This window comes from Neofelis nebulosa, chromosome 16 (genome assembly GCF_028018385.1).
Source record: "Neofelis nebulosa isolate mNeoNeb1 chromosome 16, mNeoNeb1.pri, whole genome shotgun sequence".
Taxonomy (NCBI): Eukaryota; Metazoa; Chordata; class Mammalia; order Carnivora; family Felidae; genus Neofelis; species Neofelis nebulosa.
Genome location: NC_080797.1, coordinates 13,253,545 through 13,272,894, shown reverse-complemented (window position 1 = coordinate 13,272,894; position 19,350 = coordinate 13,253,545). Strand labels below are relative to the sequence as shown.

General features: G+C 49.3%; 1 protein-coding gene across 13 annotated transcripts in view; it reads right to left on the bottom strand.

The window, feature by feature from the left end:
• The window catches only part of B3GNTL1 (UDP-GlcNAc:betaGal beta-1,3-N-acetylglucosaminyltransferase like 1), a 94,049-nt gene extending 85,195 nt beyond the window's left edge, over positions 1 to 8,854 (bottom strand). For all 13 annotated transcript variants that reach the window (XR_009254832.1, XR_009254833.1, XR_009254834.1 and 10 more), the window contains exons 1-3: positions 8,729 to 8,854; positions 6,891 to 7,007; positions 6,692 to 6,791 (exon numbers count right to left, since the gene is read on the bottom strand). Coding sequence is in view for 6 of the 13 variants with exons in the window: in XM_058703385.1 (XP_058559368.1) it covers positions 6,692 to 6,791; positions 6,891 to 7,007; positions 8,729 to 8,767 (256 nt within the window). In the remaining 7 variants the exon portion in view is untranslated. The remainder of the gene's footprint in view (positions 1 to 6,691; positions 6,792 to 6,890; positions 7,008 to 8,728) is intronic.
• Between the last annotated feature and the right edge of the window lie 10,496 nt (positions 8,855 to 19,350).

Genomic DNA, 19,350 nt, shown 5'->3' with positions numbered 1-19,350 from the left:
ACAGCAAATGGAAATGTGGATCTGGAAGTGAAAGAGCAGCGCAAATAGTGACTGTATGGGTAAAAACGTGATTCTCTTTCTTATTACGTATGTCTCATAACAGTTAACGCCAGTGTCCTGTGCGGTTTACAATACAGGCAAAGTAAAACGCAGGACAAGGTAGCATAAAGAGCAGAGAGGAGAAACGTGTGAATACTGTTGTAAGGTTCTTATGTTACACGTGTAGATGGACCTTTGAAAAGCTGATCTTGGTAAACTGAAGATGTATATATACTAAAACCCTAAATCAACCCCTAAAACAGCAAAACTAAATTATAGCTACTAAGCCAACAGAAGATAAAATAGAACCAAGAATTTTGATTGGAGTCCGGCTCCAGGCATGACAGCATGCAGAGCCCCATGGATTGCCTAAAATAGAAGCCTGTGAACATCACGAGGAACCAACTGCCATTCAGTCTCTGGAAGTGGGGATTGAAGAAATATTTACTGAAGAAGATGACCGAGACTCAGTAAGAACATTGAGGGTCTGTGGTACTTGAACCAAGACCTGCTCCACCCCTCCCTCCCCAAAGAGGAAATCCCACCTAGACAGACACTCAGGTTCCCCTTCCCCTTGCCAACATACAGAAATCCTGGGGGCTGCAGGACATTGGCACTCGTCACCCTGACTGCAGGCTCCTGTTGCTGTGGCTGAGTCCCCAACAGTGGAGAAGTAGGGCTCCTTCTCCCCCCACCCCCAACTCCCAACCTGGGACAGGGGCAGTATCTACCTTGGTTGTGGTATCACCAAGAATATTAGGGTCCCCAACGCCCTTGCCCTGGCTTGTGGGGAAGGGGCTCCTGCCCCTGCTCCATTTGCAACAGAGTGTGGAGAAACCCACTCTTGCACTGTGGTGAAAGACACCTGGTAGAGGGGGTAGGGGTCGGGTCTAAAGTGGCAGTCAAGGCACAAGGCAGGGGGTAACATACTCAAAGTACTCAAAAAGAAAAGCTGTTAACCAAGAATCCTATTCCGGAAAAGTTATCTTTCAAAAATCAAGGAGAATTAAGACATCTGCCTTATAAACAATACTAAAGGAAATTCTTCAGGCTAAAAAGACTGACCCAAGGGATTCCAGGGAGTACTTCAAATCCATTAAACAACAACAACAAAACAACAACAACAAAGGTAATTGTTAATTATAAAAGACAATATAAATATATATTTTTCCTTTCCTCCTTTAATTGATTTAAAAAGCAATTGTATAACACAACATATAAATAATGTATTGTTAGGCCTATAACATATAGAAATTCTTCATCTGGCAAAATCATCCTCTAAAAATGGACAAATTAAGATATTCCCAGATGTAATAAGTGCTGAGGAAGCTCGTCACTAGTAAGCCTGCCCCACAAGAAATGCTAATGGAAGTCCTGCCGGCTGTCATGCAAGAGCACCAGGCAATAAGCTGAAACCATACGCGGGAGTGAAAAACACTAATAAAGGTTACTCATAGGTAAATATAAAATCCAGTATTGTTCTATTTTTACTCTGAGTGTTTTCTTATCTAAAAGTCAAATACATCGAGCAATGATTATAAATCTACGTCAATAGGTGCATGAAATCGATGTAAACTGTGACAACATAAAGTGGGAGGTACAGAACTGCATGGCGCAGAGCTTTAAACACTATTGAAGCTAAGCTGATGTTAATTTAAACTAGATTGTCATAAATTTACTACGTTAATTGTAATGTCCACAGTAAGCACTAAGAAAATAACTTTCAAATACACAGAATAGGAAATGAGAAGGGAGTCAAAATGGCATACTAGACATAAAGAATTATTACATATTTCAATAAATACATGAAATGCTCCAATTAAAGACAAAGATTGGGAGAACAGATTTAAAAAGTACATGACCCATTTATTTTTTTAAAATATTTATTTATTTTTTTTTTTTTAATTTTTTTTCAACGTTTTTTATTTATTTTTGGGACAGAGAGAGACAGAGCATGAACGGGGGAGGGGCAGAGAGAGAGGGAGACACAGAATCAGAAACAGGCTCCAGGCTCCGAGCCATCAGCCCAGAGCCTGACGCGGGGCTCGAACTCACGGACCGCGAGATCGTGACCTGGCTGAAGTCGGACGCCTAACCGACTGCGCCACCCAGGCGCCCCAAAAAATATTTATTTATTTTTGAATGTTATGTTTGTTTATTTATTTATTTATTTATTTATTTATTTATTTATTTATTCGTGAACCGTGCGATCATGACCTGAACCAAAGTTGATCCATTTAAATGCTGTCTATAAGAGATTCACCTTAGATCTAAAGGCACAAAGGAGTTAAAAGTGAAAGGACAGAAAAATATATTCCATTCAACTAGAAACCAAAAGGGTTTCTAGGGGTGGTTGGTTATACTGATACCAGGCCGTAAGTCAAAAAATATTATTAGAAGCAAAGAATGTTCTATATTGATAAAAGGGTCAGTCAAAAGGACATAACAATTATAAAACCATATACACCTAACAGGAGACTCCCAAAATAAGTGAAGCAAAAACTGACAGAATAGAAGTGAGAAATAGTTCTACTAGAATAGTGGAAGACTTCAAAACCCCACTTTCAATAATGGATAGACCATCTAGACAGATGATCAGTAAGGAAACAGAAGACTTGAACAACATTATAAACCAAAAGACCTAACAGACATATACAGATGCCCTACCCCAAAACAACAGAATATCCTTAGACATATCCCTAGAATATGCATAGATACTCTTTGAGACACATTCCCAGAGATATATGGAAATGGAAACACAACACACCAAAACTTGTGGGACACAACAAAAGCAGTGCTCAGAGAGAATTTGCAGCTATAGATGCCTATATAAAAGAGATCTCAAATCACTAACCTAATTTCACATGTTAAGAAGCTAAAAAACTAAACACACAACTAGCAGAGGAAGGAAGTAATAAAGATCAGACCAGAAATAAATGAAATTGAAAGGAGGGAGGGGGAGGGGGAGGGGGAGGGGGGAGGGGGGAGGGGGAGGGGGAGGGGGAGGGGAGGGGGAGGGGGGAGAGGGAGAGGGAGAGGGAGAGGGAGAGGGAGAGGGAGAGGGAGAGGGAGAGGGAGAGGGAGAGGGAGAGGGAGAGGGAGAGGGAGAGGGAGAAAATCAGTGAAAACAAACATTGGTTCTTTGAAAAGATCAACAAAATTGGCAAACCTTCAGCTGGACCAATAAAAGAACTCAAATTACCAAATCCAAAATGAAAGTGGGTACCTTAATACTGACCTTAACAAATGTAAAAGGAGTCTAAGAGAATACTACAAACAACTGTGTGCCAACCAATTAAACAACCTACATGAAAGGGACAAATTCCTAGAAACACACAAACTACCAAACCCAACTCAAGAAGAAATAAAAAAAATATGAACAGACCTATAACAACTAAATAGATTGAATCAGTAATCAAAACCTTCCAACAAAGAAAAGCTCAGGACCAGATGGCTTCACTGATGAATTCTACCATTTAGAGAATAACACCAATCCTTCCCACACTCTTCCAAGAAACAGAAAAAAAGGAAACACTTAACTCATTCTATGAGGTCAGCTCCACTCTGATACCATAGCCAAAGACATCACAGGAAAGGAAAATCACACACCAACATCCCTTACAAACATATATACAGAAATCTCCACAACAGGTTAATCTATACACAATCTATACACGAAAGGTAAATTAGTGGTGGCGCAGGGCTGGGGGAAGCAGGGTGTGGAGGATGATGACTGAAGGGTACCGGGTTCCTATCTGAAGTGATGATAATGTCCTAAAACTGACTGTGGGGGTGGCTGCACAGATCTGTGAATATACCAGGAACCACTCGACCGTATACTTTGATGGGTGAATTGTGTGGCATATGAATACATTTGTTATAAAAAAATATTTGATTAACCCAAAAGAAGGCAGAAAAGGAGGGAAAGGAGGGGAAAAAAACAGAAGCAACTAATATAAAACTAATAGCAAGAAGACAGACTAAAAGCTATCATTAATCACATTAAATGTAACTAATGCAAACATTCCAGTTAAAAGGTGAAGATGGTCAGATTGGATTTGCTGTCTATAAGAATCTACAGGGAGGGCGTACTGTTTAAAGGAGGTACCCTTCAACAAATGGGTTAAAAGTTTAAAAAGATGGAAAAGATATACTATATTAACACTAGTCAAAATAAAGCCAGAGCAGTTAAATTAATATCAAACAATGTAGATTTCATAGCAAAGAATATTAGCCAGATAGAGAGGGTTATTTCATAATGATGAAGGGTCAATTCTTCATAACAACCCTAAACGTTAACCGAGTTTCAAAATATTGGAAGCCCAAACTGACAAAACTAGAGATGAACAGACAAATGTACAGAGTTGGAGATTTCAATGCCCCCTTTCAATAATGGAAAGAACAAACAGACCCCAAATTGGCAAGAACACAGTAGATTTAAACAAGACTCCTCAGCTTGACCTGATTCACATTTATGGAGAACTCCATCCAACACCATCGGCTACACAACCTTCTCAAGTACACGTGGGACATTTGCCAAGACAGGCCACAACCTGGGCCATAAAATAAATTTTACTAAATTTAAAGATTCAAGTCAAAGCATGTTCTCTTACTACAGAGGAATTACATTAGAAATAATTAATGAAATATATATGGAAAATCCCTCAAATATTTGGAAACTAAATAACATACTTCTAAATAAGCCATGAGTCAGTAAGTCAAAATAAGAAGGTGTTTTGAAACTGAAGAAAAAGGAAAGGAACATATCAAAATTTGTGTGATGTTTCTAAAGCAATAGTAAGAGAAAAATTTCTATTACTAAATGCCTATATTAGAAAAGAAGAAAGGCCTCAAATCAGTGACCTCAGCTTCCACCTTAAGAATTACGTGGGGCACCTGGATGGCTCAATTGGTTAAGTGTATGACTTCAGCTCAGGTCATGATCTCACAGTTTGTGAGTTCGAGCCCCACGTCCAGTTCCATGCTGACAGCCCAAAGCCGGGAGCCTGCTTCAGATTCTGTGTCTCCTCCTCTCTCTGCCCCTCCCCTGCTCATGCTCTGTCTCTCAATTATAATAAATAAACATTAAAAAAACACAACAACACAGAACTAGGAAATGAACTCAGGTGCCTGGGTGGCTCAGTTGGTTAGGTAACCGACTTCGGCTCAGGTTATGATCTCACGGTTTGTGAGTTCGAGCCCTGTGTAGGGCTCTGTGCTGACAGCTCAGAGCCTGGAGACCGTTTTGGATTCTGTGTCTTGCTCTCTGCCCCTCCCCTGCTTATGCTCTGTCTCTTTCCTTCAAAAGTAAATTAAAAAAAAAAAAAAAAGAATTAGTAAGTGAACAAATTAAATCCGAAGTAAGCAGAAGAAAGAAAATAATACAGAATGGAAACAGAAAACAGGCAAAATAGAAAAAAGAACTATATAGAAAATCAATGAAACCAAATGCTAGTTCTTTAAGATTAAAAAAAAAATTGGACAAAAATAAATCAAATGTCACAAGAAAAGAATTTTAAGAAGTAGAGGTGACCAATATTATGATCAATCACACTACAAATAAAAACACCCCAGTTTTTTGTTAGGCTGAATAAGTAAAGTATGCATGGTAGTCTCATACAAATCCTTACCAAAGAATAAGAAATTCAGGTGTACTGGGTTCTTAACAGGGATAAACTTTAGGGGTGCCTGGATGGCTCAGTCAGTTGAAAAACCAATTCGATTTCAGCTCAGGTCATGATCCTAGGGTCATAGGATTGAGCCCTGCATCAGGCTCTGTGCTAAGCACGGAGACTGCTTGGGATTCTCTCTTCTCTCTCTCTCTGGTTCTCCCCTGCGTGCGCTCTCTCAAAAAAAAAAAAAAAAAAAAAAAAAGAAAAAAGAAAAAGTGATAAACTTCATTTTTTAGGATATTTTTCACCAGAATTTGAACATGAAACTATTTTTTTTTTAATTTTAACGTTTATTTATTTTTGAGACAGAGAGAGACAGAGCATGAACGGGGGAGGGTCAGAGAGAGGGAGACACAGAATCTGAAACAGGCTCCAGGCTCTGAGCTGTCAGCACAGAGCCCAACGCGGGGCTCGAACTCACGGACCGTGAGATCATGACCCGAGCGGAAGTCGGCCGCTTAACCGACTGAGCCACCCAGGCGCCCCGAACATGAAACTATTATGAAAGTTAATAAAAGGAAACTTTATTTAGTAGAGTGGAGTTAGGAGATGGGCAGGGGGAGCTGTGGGCCCAGCACTAGTTAGCAATCGCAGACCCAACAGGAGGAGAGGCACCTTGCAGGTGGACACTACTTACTCAGCAACAGGAAGGTTTCCTGCTGCTCCAGCAACAGCCCAGCCAATGAGAAGCCACCATACTTCCAGCTCCCAGTATAGTCCAATGGACATTCTGTTTACAACAGCCCCGCCCAACCTCCCGCCTCCTCTATAAAAGCCTCCCCGCCTTACTCTCCAGACTTGCCTGTAATTCTGGTGAGGTTTTCCTGTCCTAGGTTGGGATTCTCTGCTATTCTCAAATAACCCCATCTTTACCAGTAAAATAGTTGGCAGTGTTGTTTTAAAGTTAACAGTGTTTAAGTACACAAGTCATAAGAAACCATTCCTTACAGTTGAATAATAAACTAAACAGGGTCACTAACCTCCTCGGGGTGAAGGAGAATCATGTCCTCCAATGACCACGAGGACACCAGAGTTTTCCAGTTTCACTTTCCATTTCTCAATGATAGTCATAGACTTGTCCTGAAAGCACAAGGACATTGGCAGTTCAGGAAGCTTTCCTCAAAACAGATGTGACTGTTCATGCTAGGGCTAAATCACCAACAGGAAGTTCGTAAGTACCTTACTAGCATCATTAAAAACCGAGAGCTCCATGGAGCCTTCAAAGTCCTGTTGCAAAACAGACTCCAAGCACTCGTCCAGCCACAGTTCAGCGTTGTAGACCGGGAGGATAATAGACTGCAATTCAAAAGAAGTGGATTAACAAATGTAAGTGTGAGGGCTAATAATGCCTTTCCTCCATTCCGGTTTACTTTCCTGTTAACCCTGAGCATTAGCCCCATGCTCATTTCCAAAGGGCGAGGCCCGAGATACAGAATAATTGGGAATAAGGCTTCCAAAGAATGTGTCACCAAAACAGAAGGTGCCTGTTCCTTCTCTCCAAGTTCTAATGTTCTTTTGCTCCATAAGATTTATTATGTCTTAGATTTCACTGAATTGTCTTTGGGATACTTTTGAAAAGGAAACAAAAATATTAAAGGCATAAAAAATTTTCACAGTTCAATGGCAAATTCATGTGTTCTCCAAACACTGGTCAGAAACATCATTTCGGCATCTGTGTATCTTCTAATTCACTCATAAAAATAATCTATTGGTCCTTTTCTTGGTGGAGTAAGCATTTTCAGTGAACCATGACATTAGAGAAACTCCAGCAAAGAAACTCTTTTCAAGTGCCTGGACACAGGCTTTAACAAAGTATGGGGGTGGGTACTGGGAAAATGGGGGTGACCTCCATCTATCTCTCTCTCCTTTTGCTCTACTGAGTTTAGGACAGTTTGGTGCTGTCTTTCTCTCCTACAGCCCAAATCAAACAAAAATCTCTAAAGTGTATGGAGTAAAACAAGTGAAACCTGACTGCCAACAAAACAGCTGATTACTGGAATTATCTTAATTTTGTACGTTACCACATTAAGCAATATGAAATACCCAAAGACAGAAATTACAGTCTATCCTAACCCTTGAGTTTATACCCTAATGAGGAGTGGACAAATTCCTACACAAGAAGACAGAACACGGTCATCCAGGTGTGTGTACACAGTGCATATGCATACACATACGCATGGGCACAAACGATATGCACATACGTGAGTATTCAGTATCTACCTGCAGTATAGACAGGATTATAAAAATACTAAATCTGAATACGGTTTTGAAAAACTCATAGATTGAAAATATAATTCAAATTCTTTACTCTGTGGATCTGATTCAACAGCGAGAACCTTGCCTGAATCTGTTAGCCAAAAAGTGGTTACCTAATTTACTCACATATTTACTTTCCTTTTAGTGTTTATTATTTTTGCGAGTGATAGAGAGAGAGACAGAGAGCAGGGTAGTGGCAGAGAGAGACACACACAGAATCGGAAGCAGGCTCCAGGCTCTGAGCTGTCAGCACAGAGCCCAACTAGGGGCTGGACTCCCAAACCAGATCATGACCTGAGCCCAAGTCAGAAGCTTAATCGACTGACCCACCCAGGCACCCCACATATTTACCTTTAAAGTAAGCATTATTCTTTAATGGAAAAGAAAAAAGGAAAGCATGTTTTTAATGTCCCCAAGATCTACAATAGAAAACAATGTGGATTTCCGTCAAAGATGGGTCGTAATTAAGTTCTGTTGGCACTCTTCTGCTGGAGGTTGCTTTGGGTACAGACCCCCCTAGGAAAGCTCCTGGGAAGTGGTGACCCTCAGTAGGCGACGTGGGGGTGAGGAGAAGGGACAGGGAAGGAGGAAGAGAGAGAGCGGAGGCTGGAGGTAAGAGGAGACAAAGGGGAGTCGGGGAGGGAGGGGACGGGAGGAGACGAGGGGACGAGGGGAGAGGACGAGAGGAGGGGAGGGGACGGAGAGAGGGGGGAGGGGACAGGAGGAGGGGCCGAGGTGGTCCCCGCGACCCGGGCACCTACCACGTGGGGCGCCGCGGCGCGGTCCCCGTGGGCCTGCATGGCCGCGAGCTCCTTCAGCCGCCCCGCCCCTTGAGCCCGCAGCCACGCCCACGTTGGCCTACGGCGCGTGCGCGGGCGGCTCGCCCGGAATGCCCCCCCTCCCCCTCCCCCAGGCCTGCCGCCTCTGGTTGGCGTGGTAAGCCTGCGATCTAGCGGGGAGTGGAGAGGAGCGGCCTAGAGAGGCTGGAAGCACGGAGCGGGGGAGCAGCGCCCCCGCGCGCCCAGGGCGGGGAAGGGGGCGGGCCCGGGGAAGGGGAGGCCTGTGGGGAGGAGAGTGGGCGGGACGGTGGCGGGTCGGGGGGGCGGGCCCGTTGGGAGGAGGAGGGCTCGGGGGGCTGGGGCCAACCTGGGGAGGGGAAGAGCTCGGGCCCAAGTGGAGCGGGGAGCTGGGGGAGAGCGGGAGGAAGGCAGGGCAGGGAGCAGGCCGGGGCCGGGGGGGGGGGGGGCGGGGGGAAGAGGTGGACCCGTGGGGAGGGGAGGGGCAGGGGGTGGGCCCTGGGGGAGGGGGGGCGGGAGGGTTGGGGAAGGGGCGGGGCGGGCACGTGGGGAGGGGCAGGGGGCGGGGTCGGCGAGCCCTGGGGGAGGGGCGGGAGATGGGCTCCTGGGGAGGGGGCGGGGCCGTCCGGGCGGTGATGTGTGCGGGTTCCTGGAGGCCGGGGCCTTGTGCTTTGGAGCTTGGGCGGCTCTTGTGTCCCCGTGTGTCCTCTCTCTGCCCTGTCCTTGGGCCCCCCAGCCCTCCTGCTCTCACCTGCGGGAATTAATCAGCTCTGGAGTGCTCAGTGAAATAAAATGTTATAAACATCCTTTGGTTGTGGAGAAGGTGGGGTTTGTGAGAAATCACGCTGTGCTGTTGGTTACAACTTAAAATCCAAACCAGATGACCTTTAACATCACCTTTTTTTAAAAGAAAGGAAGCACGTGACAAGTCATCTGACCGACCCGACGCAGGACCAGGAGAAGGCTGAGAGGGAGACGAGGACACCCGAGCCTTCCCCCAGGAGGAAGGGGCGTAGGGGCGGGGCCTCGGTGTGCCGCCGGCCTCCACCCCTCATTTCTGTCTCCCCAGCCGGACAAGGGTTGTCTGGGCTCAGCGCTCCTGTCCTAGAGCCCCTAACCCACGTGTGTCTCCTTGCAGCTCTGTGCAGCAGAGTCCCCGAGACCCTTACCCCACTGTTTGGCACCGAGTAGTGGTGTCCTGTCAGCGGTGTGACCCCTGGGAGCTTGCGCCCCTCCCGGTGGGACAGGCCCGTGAGGGCCCACTGAGTTCTGCCTGAAGCTCGTGGACCAGTGGCAGCACTCACTCACGTTAGGGTGATTATCCCCCACGTTGGTCCCAACCAACGTAAATTTATGACCGAGTTTACAGCTATCACTGCCGGCACAGATTTTCTCTTGCCCCAAACCAAGAATATTCCACAAACTAACAATTAAAACAAAGCCAAACTTATTCTTTAGATTTTTAAAGCATCACTTTAAATGTAATTTTTCCTTAACCTGCGTCAGTATTTGCAAAGCCCTTATATGGGTTGAAACTCTTAGGTAAGATGGGTAAAAATGCAACCTTATTTACAGTGGCATATTAGGACTAGCTTATTTTAAACAAGTTGGTAGAAAGCCTCAGAGTAGTGGGGCTCCTGGGTGGCTCAGTAGGTTGAGTGTCTGAGTCTAGATCTCAGGATCATGAGTTCAAGTTCAGCTGCTGGGCTCCACCCTGGATGTGAAGCCTACTTTAAAAAAACAAACAAACAAAGCCTCCTAGTAGCTCCCGGAATACCTGCAGGCTTTAGAGCCACAACCCTCAGCAAGCAATGGGAGGAAGAGGTAAGAGGTCATACATGGTGTCCCGTGCCTCCACAGCACATGACATCGGAACTGGGCTTGGTTGCCCTGTCTTGCTTCCTGCATATCTCTTGCTGCCAGAAATTTACTTTTCATTGCCTTTCCCCTAATAAAAATTTGGTGATAATCTGCTTTTTGTAAACATTCAGAAACGTCAGAACATTGCAAGCTTCAGAAATGCAGGGTTGAGGCTGGGTAAGGGCCTGAGATTAATCCCTTCCTGGATGGCAAGATTCTCAGCAGAGAGCAGGCCCTGGGGACTGTCCCCTCTCCACACCAGAGGGACAGAGGGAGGACTTGGGGCAGATTGAAAAGATAAACAAAGTCACAGGACACCTGAGGGGAGGCATGCAAAACTCGTACAGCTTTTGGCTCACCAGCTGACCTTTTCCTCTACTTTAGTGGCTGTTTGTTCAGACTAATTGGTGGACACTGGTTGTACCCAGAAGACTTGATGCCAGTTTCCAGGGCCTTCAAATATGGAAACTGCCCAACAGCCTCTACCATGCTGGTGTATGGGGCAGATAAGTGGCGAGGTCTGAGCCCCAGACTCAGGAGTCTGCATGCAGAGTGTCAGGGGAGGGTGAGTTCAAGCTCCAACAGCAGCCAGACGTCCCCCACGACCCCGGTAGGATGAACCCCAACACAGCTCCAGCTGGACCTGCCAGGACCATAGGCCTGCTGGGAGGCAGGGACCCGCCGGGCACTGGGGAAGGAGACTGGCTGCCCTTGGTGGCCAGGGCCCCTGGATGGTAAACGTGTTCTCCAGGGAGCAGCCAGCTGCCTGAATGTTCGGCCTGCGCTGTTGCTGTGTTTTAAGTCTGCTTGGGACTTGTGTTGGTTTAATGGCTCATTAAGGGGTTGCAGCCCATACTTTTTAAACAAAGTAACTTACTAGACATGGCCTAGTGTGGATATGATCATGTCAGTTCCATTGTCAGCAGCCTGACTTCCTGGAGTTGAGACCTGTTGGGGTTCTATTGCCTCAGTAAGGATTCTGGCTTATGTTTTCATCCCCTCCACTGGGTTGGCCACTGGGTACAGGGTCAGGGTGCCCTAGACCCCATTGCTGTCCCCCGCAGCCACAAGCAGGGGCTGGCCAGTGGGTGATGTGAAATCTGGAACGGCACCCTGTTAAGGGGAATCTTCTCCCCCAGAGGCTCTCAGCTCTCCCTTGGGACGCTGCTCCCCGCCCCCCTCAGCCGTGCTTTCTGGGAGTGACCCCACTCTTACTGGTGAAGGGGTGAAGGGGCAGAGTGCCCTCACAAGGAGGATAAGGGGTAGACTGGGCTAGACTCTGTCCCACAGAGTCAGAAAATCATATCACGTGGTGGAGGGGCTGAGCAGCCCTATATGACCCTGCAGGGAAAATCAAGACCCCACTCAACACCTTAGCCATAGAGCACACAATGAATGTTTTCTGAGGAATAACTAATGCGTGGAAGCCATTTTGTTGTACCAGTGTGCATTGTTCTGAAATGGACCAGGTTATCAGGAACTCTGGAGAGAGACCGAGAATCCCATCAACTAAACATTTTCTAATGCCAGGCACTTTACAAATATTGTCTCATGAAGGCCTAGCATACATGATTGACCTGAACCCAGAGTCTGGGCTCATTCACCGGACTGGCCGCAGGAAGCAATGAGGTTCCCACTAGAAGCTGCATTCAATTAACAGCTGAGCACACACATCTGGAGTGGATTTGATGCAAGCATTTGAGTATCACATAGAGTGTTTGTCTTGGCCTGGGTGCCCATCCCCTTAGCCCAGAAAGCAGAGCCCGAGTTGGGGCCTTTGCAGTGAGGGCTTTTGTTCCCAAGAGGCTGGGGGCAGGGGTGTGGGGCTGGGAAGGAGAGGGAGCCAGAACCAGTGTGCTCTGTTGATGGGGTCCCCATTGTGGGCAGCTGGAACCCTGAACCTTCCCAGACCACTGGAGAATTATCCACCAGAGCTCGAAGGAGAGAAGCCTTCACCCTTGGTCCTGTCATCTGGGGTCGCCCCTTGGGGCATTCACTCCCCTGCACTTGTGGGTGGTAATGTGGGATCCCACAGGTATCCCCTAGGGCACGGCCAGGTGAGGCTTGTCCAGAACTGTGTGCCGTGGGCCTGGCTGGAACCAGAGTATGAGAAAAGCTGAGCAGGAGGCCAGAGGAGGCTGACATGAGATTGGAAAAGCAGAAGGAAACTTAATGTAGGGCCTCCAACTGCCACCATCAATGAGCACATGTGTATGATTCTGGAGTGATCTCAGCCATCTGCTCTCCAGGTTCTGGGTAACTCACAGGTGGGGGGCAGGTGCCTGTGGGAGGTGTGTGCACAGCACGGGTGTTAGTGCTTGAGCACCCTGCGTGTGCGAAAGGCCAGGAAAGGCCAGTTACACATCCTCCTCCTAAGTTTTAGTAGGAAAATGTCATCTGTAGGAGAAACGGCTTGGTTAAGTTCATAGAACCTGGAGAACAGGAAAGCCAGAGGCTTCAGGATGACTTCAGCCTTTTGAGTGAGGCCTCACAAAAAGTGGCTAATGTCAATGACAAAGCCAGGGGGCTGCTGGGAGCCTGGCCAGGGTGTTAGCCAGGAGCCTCCCTCAGCCTGCCTCAGCACCTGTCCCCGGCAGCTCATGTAGGTGAGGGCCACATGGGATCTGACACCCATTGCATCCTTTACAGCTAGAACAAAGCACGGGTGCTCTTGCAATGTTCTTTTATCCACTGCCATCCCGTCTTATGGGAAAGGCCATATTCACGGTGGCCAGGCATGTGGGGGCCATGCTGGGACTGTTTCTGGGCTGGGCCACTTCTTGGCCAAGTGGCCCTGGGCCATGGACACAGTCTGAGCCACTGTGCCTGTGTGAGCATCCATTTCTCATACAGCCCAGGCTGTAGCCTTAGGCTCGGAGTGCCCAACAGGGCCAATGCCTACCCCACACACCTGCTGTGCCTCCTGGGTGTCCCACACCAGGGTCCAGCCCCAGGAGCTGAAGACCCCACCCTGCACCTTCTCACCCACTATTTGCAGACCATTCCACCTGCACAAGCCCCCCCTGCAGAGCCTCTGAGCACCTCATCCTAACCCTCATCCTCAGTTCAGCTCGCGGCCTGTGGGCCATGGGGCACACCTTCCTCTGGGTCTCCTGCTTCCTGCCCTTGTTCCACGTGGCCCCTTCCCACCCTGAAGCTAATTCCTACTTGTCCTTCAAAGCTGAGAGTGCTGTCACCTCTCTGTGTCCTTCTTCAGTGCCCCGTGGCCCCTGAATAGATAGCACCATCGTAACACATCACAGAGCCCTCCTTTCATTTCTGGGGACTGTTGGCTCCTGGGGAAGGGGCATGTCTCTGGCTTCAAATCCCCAATGTGTCCTGTGCCAGCAGCTGGCCGATGCTGTCAAAGATTGAAGGACCAAATGTCATAACATCCACATGATCCACATCCTTGATTTATAACCTCTCTGTTCCATGGGTGAGAGTCTGCTCCATCACACAAAAAGTATTAAAAGATACTTTTCAAAAAAGTAAAATCATGAGTCATCCAAATACAAAATGAACACGTGTCAGGATTTTAACTCATCAATAAATGGGGAAACCAGTAAGATGTTAAGCCTGATCAAACGTAAAATCTGAATATGGACACATGTAGACACAGTCAGGAAGGGAGTGCACTCACATCACACTGGGGAGCACCCACTGGGCATTGACCCCAGTCAGTGTTTGGAATGATCTCTTCCACAGGGTGGAAATCAACTGCATCTCTGTGGACAAGATTCCTCTGCATCACATTGTTTTTTTCTAGGCTTAGGGAGTTGTTACATCACTCTATCAGAGATAATGCAAGGTGCTGACCACTGCAGAGCCAGGAGACCCAGCACTGACCAGGCTTTCCACTGGAAGGGTGCCCAGCCATCTGTTTGTCATTTTAATGCCATTTACACTTTTTCCTGGTAAAAGCGCCACGCAAACGCCTACTATATCACTTGGTGGGACCGAGCCCTGCATCAGAAGGAAAGCACACATCTTTCCTCCTGAGGAGAGGTGTGCTGGGACCCCAGGGGAAGCAGGGCACTGTGGGATTGGGACCCTGCGATGCTCTCCCCTGAGGAGAGTTTGGGGGAGGTGGGGAGGGAACCCCAGCCATCCCAGCTCACATCCAGGCCTCCTGCCGTGCAGGCCAGACACGCACAGTGGTGCTGCTCACACACAGGTCACCAGCACTCGCTGGTAGGGGACAGCGTCCAGCAGCCAAGTAATAAGTGGCCTGTATTTGAATCCCCGATGGGGACAGCTGTCACCTGGTCCCCTAGTGCTGCCTCCCTGAACCATGAGATCTGACACTGGATCTCAAAGCTTCCTTAGCTGGATTTTGTTGAGAGACACTCCTACATGGATCCCTCAGGCTCGACCTCACCCAGCTGGGCATGCCAAGAATGTAAAGCTTGGCATGCTCCTTACCTGGGCCGATACACGAGCAGCCGGGAGGCATGAGGGAATGTTGCCGTCCAGGAGGGAGGCCTGGCTTGCTTGCTGCCTGCTGTAAAGAGAGGCCCTCTCCTGGTGAGGACCCCTGCCCACACAGCGTCTCTTGGGTCTGGGAGAGGGGCTCGGGGAACCCATGCACGCATGCTGACCCTCTAGCCACTGATTTTGCTGTGAGGAATAAACCTGTTTATCTCCTCCTGGGAGCCCCATATCTTCTGTGAGCATGTGAGTATGTGGCAGGCTATCTCGGCAGCCCCAAGTGGAGGAAGACCTCCCACCTTGCTCAGTCCTGCGGCGTCTGGTGGACACTGTGGGGACTGGGGCCTTGTGCTCACACCTGCTGGGCTTGGCTGCTTTGACTGCCTCTCTCACTCCAGGTACCTGGCCTGGGGACCCATCTAGCTTGAGGAGGCCTAAGCTAGAAAAGCAACAAGGAAAATCAACATCCCAAACCCCAGCACGTGAAAGATGTGTCCAAACACCAACACATTTTTATACTTTCACGTTTCAGCCCCCCAGGCTCATGGCCCCAGAGACCCCACCGCTCTGCCCCCAGCACTGTCTCTCCTTTAAGTTGCTGCCTCCGTGGGGGCAGGGACAGGGTCTTTTTGTCCACTGCCAACTCCCTGCGGCTGGCAGAGTCCAGTGACCACGTGAGTCAGCTGCTGGTGCAGGGCCAGGGCGGGGAGGCTGGGAAGGGGCCTGGGGCTGGCTCTCCAAGCCTGCAGGGTGGACACAGATACCGCTCCAGGGCAGGCTTCGGGTCCGGGCCGTTCCAGCCCCTCAGCCTGTGACCCATGGTCAGACAGGAGAGTTCCCACTTGCAGGGGGCTCACATGTGTGAGCTACGCATCTACATGTAGGTCTAGTTAGGGACTTAATATTATCAAAATGACTCAAGATGTTCAAAATACCTTTTACCTCAGTTTTACATGGTAGGTATAGAAATTACCAAACAGCAGGTGTATACTGTCTGAAATAGACTGCTGGTTTGGATTATGTGGTTATTTTGATGAATGTGGACAGTAAAGTCAGGTAATAATTCAGGCTTTCTCAGAATTACATTGTCCAGTTTGATGACAATCAGGAAGGGCTGTGCCCTGCCCCCCCCCCCCGCTCCCCCTCCCCCCGGGCCGGATTCAGCCTCTCACGTGTTTGTTGGGGGCTGCAGAGCATTTTGGACATCAGTGTATGGATTCTGGACCACATGGTAACTCTGAGCTCATGCCGTCTCCTCCTGGGGACCTCACTGGGGGCTGAGTGAGGGCTGTTCTCTCCTGCCAGGCTTCACAGTTCCCTGGGCAAATAAATGCCACAATATCGAAGCTGCACTTTGCCCTTTGCTCCTCAGTGGGTCCCCGAGAGCCTGTGGCCTCATGCGGCCACTGTCACCATTGCCCATTCCGAGATCAGGCCCAGTGTTCCTGGGTAGAGCCCTTCAGCTCTCTGTAAGAGAGCTTGGCTACACTTATGTACACATTTTAAAGTTTTAATGTTCTATGAAAATAGAGCTTTAAGCAAATAGGGACAAGTGTAATTTTTTTAAAGCAAACACTCAAATACAAGAGTCTTTTAGAACACATCTTCTGAGAATTAGCCTGGCATTTTTTCCACGGCTTATCACACCTGCGGCGTGGCTGCTGCGCTTTGTGAGCTAACGATACCGAAGAGTGAGAAATGATAACCGGCAACACGGGCATCCCCAGATGTGGGAGGAGAGGGTGCTTGCCCCTCAACACTGGCTCCACAGCCTGTCATAGCCTGAAGGCACAGGATAGCCATTCTACAGGTCCACCCAAGCAGACTGGCCAGGAGTGTGTAAACTTGGTCCATTAAATGAAATTAGAGGCACTGATGATGAACTTCCTGCTGGTGCTCCCTGCCTTTCAGGTTTCTTGGCACTGGCTTCTGGATTTGGTTGACAAGTCCCTGCCGTCTGCAGAGCCCCCAGTGCAGGAGGCAGCCCGGGGGCTCTGAGGAGCTGTGCAGGCACGAAACCAGGGCCACGAACAGGTGAAGAGTTCACCCATGCGGCCTCACTCTTGGCTCACAGGCCCTGTGTCCCCTGGAGCTGAGGGAAGTGCCGGTGGCCACTGGCCCTGGCTATGTCCAGGTGAACTGGGAGCTGCGCAGGGTGCCTTCTGGGTCCTCCCTTTTACCTGCTCCCTGGAATGGACTGGAGGGGCTGGGCCTCAGAGAGACATTCCCCAACCTCGGGGCACCAGCACAGTGGCCACAGGGCAGCAACATCTACAGCCAGGTCTGGCCCCCCACAGAGAGCCAGGCGGTGCCAAGGGGCACTGTGGTGAGGGGCTCTGGGTCAGCCCTAGGCCCCAGCCTGCTCATCACAGTCTCCCTTTACCTTCATGTCCTTGCCTCCAAATTGGAAACAGTGATGTCTGAAACCCAAGTGGGTGTAGGGCTGGGAGATCATAGGGGAGCAGAGAAAAACTGCCAGGCTGTAGCTCAGCTCTGCTGGAATCCATGTGAGGCCCTGTGGGAGCCATCAGGGAGGAAGGTCAGCTGGATAGAGAAGGTTTAATGTCTGGGACACCCAAGGTGACATTCTCATGCAGGGCCAAATCTGGTGGTCAGATTTGATGTTGACATCACTCTGTGGCTTTGCCCATATGTGAATCTGGAAAGCCAGGACTCCTGGCTGAAGTGTTTTGAACTGGCTTAAAAACATGGTATCGGCTGGTCGCTGGTGCCCATGGCCCCACTGATGTTATCAGGGAACAGAGCCCTGTGTCTGCTGGTGCCAGCCGCTGTGGGCAAGCGGGGGCCCCACTCTGCCCTGGAGGCCTTACTGTGGCGGGGGGTGGTAGAGCTTCCTGCCAGCATGGCCTCCCAGGGCCGGCGGCCTTCTTCCTCCAGCTTCAGTGGAACCTACCTTAACCAATTCATTGTGGCACACCCACAACGTCCCAGTTTTAGCCCTCATAGTCTTGAGTCCCAAAGGCCTCTCTGTCTTGGAAAACTGGGATCGTTGGTCACAGAGCCCCAGCAAGAACTGGTGGCCAGGGCTTGGGGGGACATGGGACTGTGTGATGTCCCCAGAGAGAGCAAGGGAACCCCTTGGAGAGGGAGGGTGCTGGGTGGACAGGACTACGCCTGCACAGGCCCCCGGCAGGAGGGAGTGAGGACTCTCTGACACCCCAGGGTGTGGAGGGTACGGCCTCTTCTGCTCAGCTCACCTGGGAGTTTCCTGGCTCTGGCAGCCTTGGCGACTGTGGGCAGTAGTAAGGCTCAGACTCCTGATTGGGGCTGTCATCACCTCCACGGGGCCTGCCTGCCTGGCTGTGCCCCAAACTGTAGATACCTTGCGTTACCAAGCACACCGTTGGGGGCAGATGTGATTCTCCCATCTGAGGATCTCAGCGACCCCCCACCCTGAAATGTCACCACACTGCTCCTTCCTGTGGTTGGGAGATTTCCTCCTCTGCATTATCTATAAATCTATCACGAGATGCATTCTTTCGTACTAAGAACGTCAGCAGTAGAGCTGGTGGGGGTTACTCGGTCTCAGCTTGGACGTCACTCTGTTGCCCTTCTGCTACCCTAGAGCCCTACACGCTCTGTGTGTCCAGGTCAGGGGGCCTCTGGAACTAGAACCGGCTTCCCCAGGGAGTGGCTCCTGAATCCTAACTGTGGAGGGGGGTGGTGGTGCGGGCCGACAAGAAGGGGTGGCATGGAGCTCTGGCGCGGTCACCTGCTGTCCCTCACCAGATTATGCGCTGGAGAAGTGTTAACAAAAAGTGGTAGAATGCCATGTCTACTGGGATGGGGTTGCAGGCATCTGATACTCCTGACATGGGACCCTTGGGACCCCCCCGCTGATACTCCCGACACAGGACCCTCTGGACGCCCCGCTGCCAGGGTGGCTATTTTCACCCTGTGGACACTATGAGCCCCACTGACAGCACCGGCCTCTCCTGGAGCCCTCGCACGTGCTGACCAGGCCTGATCCCCTACCTGGCCCCTTTGTTCTGCACATTTGAAGTTGCCCTGGAGGTATTTGCTGCACCACCCAAACCTCTTCTCAGTGAAAGAGGCACTGGGAAAGGCCTCAAGCCAGCTGCCGGCAGAACTTTGGTCCTTTTGGGAATGGGTGGGGTTAGGTTAGGCTGGCTCAGCTCAGATTTAAAATGACAAGAAACAGACCCAAGACCTCGGAGTGCGGGCAAGGCAGACGGTGACCTGTAGCCTCCCCAGGGCCATCTGGGGGACAGTTATTTTTGCTGTTTGAGGTTTTGTACTTCCTGCTTGGACAT